The 10,000-nt window shown below is 36.6% G+C and overlaps 1 protein-coding gene across 1 annotated transcript in view; it reads right to left on the bottom strand.

Annotated features, from left to right (window-relative positions):
- The window catches only part of LOC135213617 (protein gooseberry-neuro-like), a 154,621-nt gene that overhangs the window by 21,647 nt on the left and 122,974 nt on the right, over positions 1 to 10,000 (bottom strand). Inside the window, exon 4 of the mRNA XM_064247642.1 lies at positions 2,861 to 3,093. Within this exon, the coding sequence (XP_064103712.1) occupies positions 2,861 to 3,093 (233 nt within the window). The remainder of the gene's footprint in view (positions 1 to 2,860; positions 3,094 to 10,000) is intronic.

The following is a 10,000-nucleotide window of genomic DNA, read 5'->3' as shown; positions in this document are numbered from 1 at the left end:
AGAACAATGCCAAACACTTAAAAAGTGCCAGTGCCTGTCCATGCATTTGATTAATGGTGAAACCTGTATAAACTGAATATAAGACTATTTGTGTATTGCATAATAAATAACCCTTAATATGATAACAATTATTTCCAGCTTCTCGCATTTATTAATTTTTAATGTTGGACGTCATTTTGGATGTTGGCCGCCATTTTCGATTTTCACGTTGGCAATCATGCCTATCTCAAAGAGCATGTTTTAAATTATAGATGTGCCTGACTGCATATTTGTATCACCTTTTGAAGGGTTTTCCTACTAGCTTCTTCACTATTAGGATTGTGGCGGCAAATGATAATGGATATCTGCAAGACGAAAGAAATAACGAAGAAGAAAAGAAAGAAAGAAAGAAAGAAATGATATTCAGTATAAATCAAACGGACATTCGAAGAAGCATGGGTTAAACCTTATACAGTCAAATCAAAATGATAATATTTCCAGATTTTTAGAGGAACAAAACTCAACCTAACCCAGCCTAGCCTACGTATTCTTTAAGTAATTTTCATTTCTAAACCCCAGGATGAAGATAGATATCAAAACATAAGAATAAACACCGTAAATGGCGCAATGTTGGGTAGCTACAATAGATATTACGAAAGTAAGTAATAAATTGTACTATAATAAAAATTAGATTCCACGGGAACATAGACACGATTGTTGCTAGACTAAGGAATAACCTTCAATAAAAATGAATAAAGAACAAACTCATGTAAAATAAAGAAGCAAGTAGTTGGGGTTATGTGACGCCGGGGCCGTCACCGATGCCGATGTAAATTAAGACTAAATCCTCAACAGAATACGTCCTAATACAAAGTAAGAAGAATCTTCAACCCGAAGAGCTAAGGATATGAGAAAACAGGAAGTGCAGTCCTTGTATCTGTACTTCAGTGCATGACAACCGTTATAATTAGAATTTTATCAGTGTGCTCATAGCATCATCCGTAGCATCAGTAGTAGTAGCAGCAGTATTGTAGCATTAGCAGCTGAGACAACGTTAGTATACCTATTATTTTTAGTAATATTTATGGTAGCATAGAAGAAGTAGTGGTCTTAATATCTTTAATAATAATAACAGCAGCTGGAGCAATAGTGATAGTAGAAACGGCAGTAACAGCATTAAGATGAACATCTACAACCATGACCCCTATATTGGTGTCGTAGTAAAAATAATAGCAGTGGCAGAGTAGCAGAACTTGGCATCAGTATAAGTATAAAGTTGTAGTAGAGGGTGGTCGTGGCATTATACGTATTATAAGTACGAAAATATTTCACTGGGTAAGCTATCCTGAAAGGGCAGACGGAAGTCAATGTCAGAGGAAATGCTGTATGGAGAAATACAACAGCAAAGGAGGAAAAACAAAGAGGGAACAGCAATTTGAGAAACTTACTTCACGCTTCTCGCTACTTTATATCTTACACTGCGAAGTGGAATCTATCAACGCAAAATGAATGACTGGGAAGGAGGCGCCGAAGGGCGAAGAAGTCTCTGGAGACAGAGGGTGTCGGTGGAGAGAGGTGGAGACCATCTCAGAAGGAGGAAAGGTGTGGTCGACAGAAGAATGTGCTTGCAAACCATGAGCAGTAATGCTTGATGGTGCTACTGAAGCAGAAATAGTAGCAGTAATATTAAGGCTATTAGTTGTGAGGTTGCAGTATTAGCAGCATCGATAGTATATCTGTGTCAGTCATTGCGGTTCAAGAACTGAAAGTATTAGTAACAGTTGTAAAATTGTTGGCTGTGACAGTATCAGTACCAAAAGACTGTTATGAGCAGTGCCAATATAAAAGGAGCACTTATGTTAATTTTACATGAAAAATATTATAATGAAATTGACTGCGGACAGTATTTGTAAAAGTATAAACGGTGACATTGGTAGTGACAACGCCATTAGCAACATTGTCAGTAATGCAACAATGCAAGAAATAATGGAATCACTATAGAAGCATGATAGGTGGTAACTGCAGTAATATTAGTAGCAGTAGCAGCATCACACGTAGTAACAGTATTATTAGCAGGAGCAATATATCATAAATAATAACACGATTGTTTTAAGTAACAACATCTTGAAAAGCGACAATATAAACAGAACTAGTATCATAAATAGCTATATTATTATTATTATTATTATTATTATCATTATCAGCTGTGATAATTTCATAAGTATAGACAGTAATAGCAGTATCTGCAGCATTAAAAACAGTAAGAGTATTAGTAATAGTTTTATAAGAAGCGACAGTACTAATAACAGTAGCAGCATTGTAAGCAGTGACATTACTATGGTAGATTCACATCAACCGTGCATCTGATGTCTAGGCCAGTCCCTTACGGCGCTCCTGATTGGCTGCTGATAAGCCAATCACAGGGCTGGAAACTCTCAGTCTCTAGAGAGAGTTCACATAGGCAGGATGTATGCTCCATCTCTCCTGAGAGATACGTCTTTCAAACAGTATCCCTCAGGAGAGGTGGAACATACATCCTGCTTATGCGAACTCGCTCGAGAGACTGAGCGTTTCCAGCCTGTGAGTGGCTTATCAAAAGCCAATCAGGAGCGTCGTAAGGGACGGGCCTAGACATCAGATGCAAGGTTGATGTGAATCTACTATAGTAGTACTTACAGTGTTATAAGGAGTGACAGAACGAATGACAGAAATAGTAGCAAGAGCATCAGTGCAAGTCGTGACAGGGCTAGTAGCAAGAGCAGCTGTATAAGTAGTGTTAACGTTGACAGCCTTTTCCCAAGTAGCAGTGGCAGATTCTGCTACTGCTACTTTCTCCTGTCACAGCAGCTTTCCGCCCAACTCCTCCCCGCCCCTCCCTTACCTGAACCCTGGCCTCAGTGAGCTTCGTCCTCTGGGCCAGTTCCTCCCTGGTGTAGACGTCCGGGTACTGGGTCCTCTCGAAGGCCCTCTCCAGCTCTTCCAGCTGGTCGGCGGTGAAGGTGGTGCGCGCCCTCCGCTGCTTCCTCTTGATGGGGATGCCCGGCTCGCTCTCCGTGTCGCTGTCGGAGATGCTGCCTCCCCCTGCAGGAAAGTTCAACACGCCTCGGTCACCATCTGCGGTCGTGTGGGTGAGAACTTAGGATGATAACCAAGAGATGCTAAGGGAGGGCTTACAGGAACTGGTAGCCTGGGATGCTAAAAGTTAAGTGCTTTATCTATCTACCTAAATATATGTATACATACAGATATACATGTATATACACATGTATATATAAGCGAATAACACAGGAAAATGATAGGCAGAACTCCAAGCCCTTTCGTCTTTACTAAGACGAAAACGCTTGGATTTCTGCCTATCATTTTCGTGTGGTATTCGCTTATTTAATGAAGCCTCGTGCCTCTACTGTGATTTTTTAAACATGTATGCGTATATATGCATTAAGCTACAAATGTCCTTTAATATCCAATTCGCTCTATCTCGGAATTAATATATTCTCATATATGTTAACCGAAGGGGATTTTTTTTAGTTGATAGTGATTTCGTCCTCTCGTGGATTCGAACCAGCGCACAGAGGAGAAATCAGGATTTCAGTGACGTCTTTACCGACGAGTTTTTGGTCGAGTCGGTAAAGACGTCACTGAAGTCCTGTTTTCTCCTATGCACGCTGGTTCGAATCCATAAGGGGACGAAATTATTATCAGCTAAGAAATTCCCCTTTAGTTAACATTAATTTCGAGGTAGAGCGAATTGGATATTAAAGTACATTTGTAGCTTAATGCATGTATAGGAATCACGGTGATGTGATAAAAATTCATATGTATTATTTATATATATATATTATATATATATATATATATATATATATATATATGTATGTATATGTATGTATGTATGTATGTATGTATGTATGTATGTATGTATAGACACATGCATATGTGTGTGTGAATTCAGAACTTACGAGAATATTGAGAGAATTATAGATATGATCAAGTAATTTATTATAAATACTAAATGATAATTCAGATAACCAGAGATGGGAAGATAACTTATCAGAAATGATTAAGAACAATTTGTATTTCCAGGGATGCTTAAAGACCTCAAAGTCAACAACAAACACCAAAAGTATTTGGGTGAAACCGTGCTTGGGCCCCCCCCCCAGCCCCCACATTCTGCTGTTTCGAAATCGTTTGATTTTGTAAATGTTATATCAGATGACGGGTATGCATAAATATCTGACTGTAAGCATACGTGATTAAATGGTCCATAGGTTAGTAAATGCATTCAGCTGAGGATAGTACATAAGTAAGTTAATGGTTTAACTTACTTATGGGTTTAATCGAAACATACTCGAGCAGGTTTTGGTAAATGTACTTAATTCATATCGTAATTTGCTGATTGTATGCATAATTGATTAATTATACACAATTAATTGTATATATGATAAATATTCCATCACCGGGAATACCAGTACCACCAGCACAAAAGAGGAAATTGGAAAATAGAGTATTGTATCTTCAATAAGTTAATTTATTCAAACATAAGTAATCCATCAATACGTTAAATAAATAAAATGAATGCCATTTAGGAGATGATTTTTCGAATCTTATGAGGTTATCGATAAGATGGTACTATATTCTGTGGAGCAGTAACGAAAGAATTCGTTTTAATACTGCTACTTAGAAAAAAAAAAAAAACAGGAAAGAAGAAAGAGCAAAAGTTAAACATAAAAATCTTTATTTAACTTTTCTAAGAATAAAATCAGAATTTAATTAGCAACCTAATTTGGGTCCCAAACCATCAACTTTTTTGACGCAATCTTTTTGGTATCAATAAATTTTTTCCTCTAAAATGTTGCACCACAATAATTATGCGAGAAGCCTTTATTTGGCGTAATGCTAAGAATTACGCAAATTTTCAGGCCTCTACGAAATTGTACAAAAGATGAAGTTATTCGTAAATACATTCAAGATAGATAGAAACAGGGCTGCGATAAACATTTCTCAGCATAGAATCAATATTTCATCAGTAATTTGCTGAAAAGAACTTTTCTATAAACATATTAAAGACAATATTTAAAAAATATCGATGAATTTTCTATTATAATTACCACAGAGAACCATATCATTCTTAAATACAGCCATTTTGTTCTTTTTACTTTTCTAGAGAAACAATACTTGAGAAAAATATATAAAATGTAGTAAATATGTCCCAAAACTAAATCAGAACCCTTTACATTTATTTTTTATAAGTATATCACGAACATCGAAATCTAATGAAAAGCTCAGGCAATAGAACTTTTTTGCCGCAAATAAAATTATTTCCGGCATTAATATTTTTCGTTCTTAATATCTTTCTAGATTCACCTCTGCACATCAAAATCTAATTTGGAACTTAGACAATAGAGCGGATTTTTTTAAAGAGTACAATTATTTTCTTTTTATTTTTTCTGAATGTCATTTTTTATAGTAATATATCCACACGTCCAAACCTGACCGATATGCAGGGTGCCCCTCAAACTAACCGCTCCCCTCCCCACCCCACCTCCGCCCCGCGCCGTGCGTTCACTCCAGAGTCCAGACCGATGATGGGATGTCCCGGTACGTCCTCTCCAAACCGAGGCGTGATGGGAGGGGGAGGGGGAGGGGGGGGGTGGCGGTCTGACCCCCTCGTCAGGGACTACAGCAGTCGGTACCGAACGCAAGATGCATAAATTATATCGCAATACATTAGTTGCAATTGGTCTTTAACTACCGTGTCAGTATCATCGTCACGTCTCGGCGGACGAGTCATTTGGTGGTGGGCCGTCGGCAGATACGGGACGATCTATTTCCAACCTTAGAGACGCCTTCGCTAGAGCATTATCTTGACCCAAGCCGCTGGCCTCCCAGTGGGTCATAATGGGCCGCCACAGGTCGTCTGCGTCGAGGTGGCCAGGGGGACTTAATGACGTACTTACTTGCATACACAGTATACAAAATACGTGTGCATACATACATACATTCCTTAATCCATACTTACACGCATACAACACCCGCTGTCCTGCTGTTCCGCCAGGTCACAGAGGTACATGAAAATGCTAACTAATATTTGCTTTATTACATCACCGCAGGGGCAGTGTGCCCCGGTTAAAATATAGTTTTTTTTTTTCATCTTATATATCTTTTTTCCCCTTCTCGCTGCGATGTTTATCCTCGATGCACTGAATTCCGAAATAGCTACTTAATTAAGTTCTAAAATACGACCTTTTAAGAAGTCTTTGGTAAATGGATTTCGGCCTATCTCAGCAAATCCTTCGGGATGAGTTACAAGCCAATCTCCATCGTGACTGCGAACCACCAAATCATCTAATATCCAGGTACATTACTCACCGCTGAGGGCAGCAAAAGCACAATGGATTGCTCAGAAATAAGACCTAAATCGTTCCTCTCTCTCTCTCTCTACTCTCTCTCTCTCTCTCCTCTCTCTCTCTCTCTCTCTATCTATATATATATATAATATATATATAAATACTATATAATATATATATTAATATATAATATATATATATTAGGTTCTTCTCTATGCACTGAGTTCGATGCCACGAGACGACGACCTTATTATTGACTAAAAAAAATTCCCCGTCTGTTAACATATTTGAAAATATATTATTTTCCGCCGTAGAGCGAATTGGATATCAAAATACATTTTTAAGCTTAATCTTTTAGCTTTGCGACCAATTTTGCACTTAATTGCCCAATATTCATTTATCTTATGGATTTAAATGAGTTTTGACTCAAATATTGACTCGTTTGCAGCAGGGTACTAAACTAGCAAGAAGAGGAGCTCGTGCGACACCACGAAAGAAGGAAGAAACCGAAATATAGTGGAAGTAAATTAAATAATGCTTTAAAAAGGCTGAGAATATTGTAATGCAGGAGGTGTAATGGAAAGGAAGCCCGTGATATGACGTGCGTACGACGCTCCAGGTGAAGAAGACCTAATGGGGCGAAACGTGTTTTTTTTTTTTTAGCTGATCATTTGAAACCCACCTGTTCTATTTCTTATCTCTGTTATTTATCTCTTCGGATCATTTCTGTAATATTTCTGTTTTCTTTATATACACACGCGCACCCCCACACACTCAGACACAAATACGCACACAAATACACACACACCACACACACACACCACACACACACACACACACACACACACATATATATGTGTGTGTGTGTGTGTGTGTGTGTATGTATGTACGTATATGTATATATTTATATTTACATATATACACTTCCAACATCTGCACGGCGGATATTAGAAAGAAATCACCACGATTTCTAGTCAAGTTTTCTATAGTGTCGATAAATCTGTTGCCTACCGACACGGAGTCGAACGTCAAGCGTTATTTATAGGAAATTTAAAGGTTGGTAAGGAAACTTGGATCCCGTTTAATATGTGTTTTTTTCGGATTTTTTTTTTTAAAGCAGCATCGAGTAAAGCGAGCAATCATCCTATGCCGGTATATTCCTTGGTACCAAAAGAAGAGACAAAATTAATTGAACTCATATACGAAAAAGACTACAGTCAGCTCTTTCGCTTATGATCAAATCATAAAAGTTAGGCTCGTTTTAAAGGAATTTTTTTTTATTGTAAACAACAAATGCTGTGGAATATTTTTAGAATAAAATTCTAATTACATGATCATACAGTCAGCAGAAAATACAGCATTTCTGAGTTATGCAGCGAGAAAATTATATAAAGTTTGTCCATGTATTAATAAGTCCTTCTTCAGTAAAACGTAATGATAACTGTTCGAGGACTGTGTAGTTGTACGTTGTACGTGAATATATATATATATATATATATATATATATATATATATATATATATATATATATATATATATATATATATATACATATATGTGTGTGTGTGTGTGTGTAGTATATATATATATATATATATATATTACTATATATATCATATAATATATATATATATATATCCTTAAATACACATTGAAAGGTAAGTGAAACGGTGACTTGGAACCACTACTTTCGTTGTATATTCTGGCATTGAAAATGTAGAATAATACGAAAGTACATGTTCAAGGGTCCCCCGTTTCACTTACCTTTCAATCGTGGATTTAAGGATATAAATATATATATATATAATATATATATATATATATATATAGATATATATATATATCCTTAAATCCACGATTGAAAGGTAAGTGAAACAGGGACCTGGAACATGTACTTTCATAGTATACGAGTGCATATATATATATATATAATATATATATATATATATATATATATATATATATATATATATATGCACTCGCATACTATGAAAGTACATGTTCCAGGTCCCTGTTTCACTTACCTTTCAATCGTGGATTTAAGGATATTCTTAAGTGCATATATATATATATATATATATATATATATATATATATATATATATATATATATATATATATATATATATATATATATATATACATTCATGATGCAATTTCATTTGTAAAAATCGAAAAATATGCCAATAAACACACACATACTCCCTCTTCTAGAGTTATGTATGTATGTATGTATGTATGGATGGATGTATTCATTTTGCATATTCACAAACATTAAGATGCAAATGTCGTTTGATATCCAATTCTTTCTACCACGGAAATAATATACACTGAAAGGGAATGATATATAAGTGACAGGCGATTCGCCATCAGGGAGATTCGAACTTCCTATTGGTTGCAAACCTACCGCTAACGTCGATTTTTACCACTAAGATATATATATATATACAATATATATATATATATATATATATATATATATATATATATATACATATATGTGTGTTTTTGCATGTATGCATCTATGTGTGAGCATTTTTCTTTGAAGAAGAGTTAACTCTAGAAGAGGGAGTATGTGTGTGTTTATTGGCATATTTTTCGATTTTTACAAATGAAATTGCATCATGAATGACAGTCGTTAAATATTTCATAAATAACACCTGTACCACATGAGAGAGAGAGAGAGAGAAGAGAGGAGATGAGAGCGAGAGGGCGGGGGAGAGAGAGAGAGAGAGAATGAGGAGAGAGAAGAGAGAGAGAGAGGAAGAGAGAAGAGAGAGAGAGAGAATTATGAATATCTTATAAATGGTTTCGGGATGAATAGTAAACCGTTGAGGACCTCTCATTTAGATGCTACAAATTTTTGACTGAGCAATGAACACACACGTTTAGATTTTATCTCTCCTCCATCTCCATTCTAGATGCGACCTACAACAGTCGACTAAGAATTATAGTCATGCCATTATAAATAGAAACATGGAGCCCATTAGAGACGTTGCCACTTTTCCATAAACGCAGCAATCTGTTTCGATCTCTCAGCTACTCTCGACATCGGACTTTATATCCCGGTCGTATAATTTAGGCTCTGAATCCATTCATTCACCTCATAACCATCTAAAAATTACTTCATATTGTGCAGTTCCTTATTCCTATACATTTGCAAACACAAAAAAGCTCTAAGAGAAATTAGCATTATGCAACAAGAGAAATGGCACGCGTATGCCACATTTGGGACTTTTCCCAAAACTTACAGTAGATTCAGTAGACGGCCGAATAGGATAAAGAAGTGGCAACGCCTTTAATGGGCTCTATGTTAATATTTAAAATAGTATGACTGTAGGCACCTAATTCCCTGCTTGAGATCAAGAGATCATAATTGACTTTAGGGATGTCGCCCAGCCATTGGTGAGCTATATCGATTGCCACCAAGCTATGAGAGAGAGAGAGAGAGAGAGAGAGAGAGGAGAGAGAGAGAGAGAGAGAGAGAGAGAGAGCGAGAGAGAAGGGGCGGGGGGGGGGGGGGAGGGGGGGGGGGGGGGGGAGGTGCCGCTGGCAACGATGGGATCTGGTAAACATTTAAAGATTAAAATGATAAAAAATTATTATTACTGATAAGATGAATAAAAAGGAGAAATCTGTAAAGGTCAGGTACCTTACTGAATTCAATTATTTTA

This window comes from Macrobrachium nipponense, chromosome 43 (genome assembly GCF_015104395.2).
Source record: "Macrobrachium nipponense isolate FS-2020 chromosome 43, ASM1510439v2, whole genome shotgun sequence".
In the NCBI taxonomy this organism is placed as follows: Eukaryota; Metazoa; Arthropoda; class Malacostraca; order Decapoda; family Palaemonidae; genus Macrobrachium; species Macrobrachium nipponense.
This window is presented reverse-complemented; position numbering and strand designations above follow the sequence as displayed.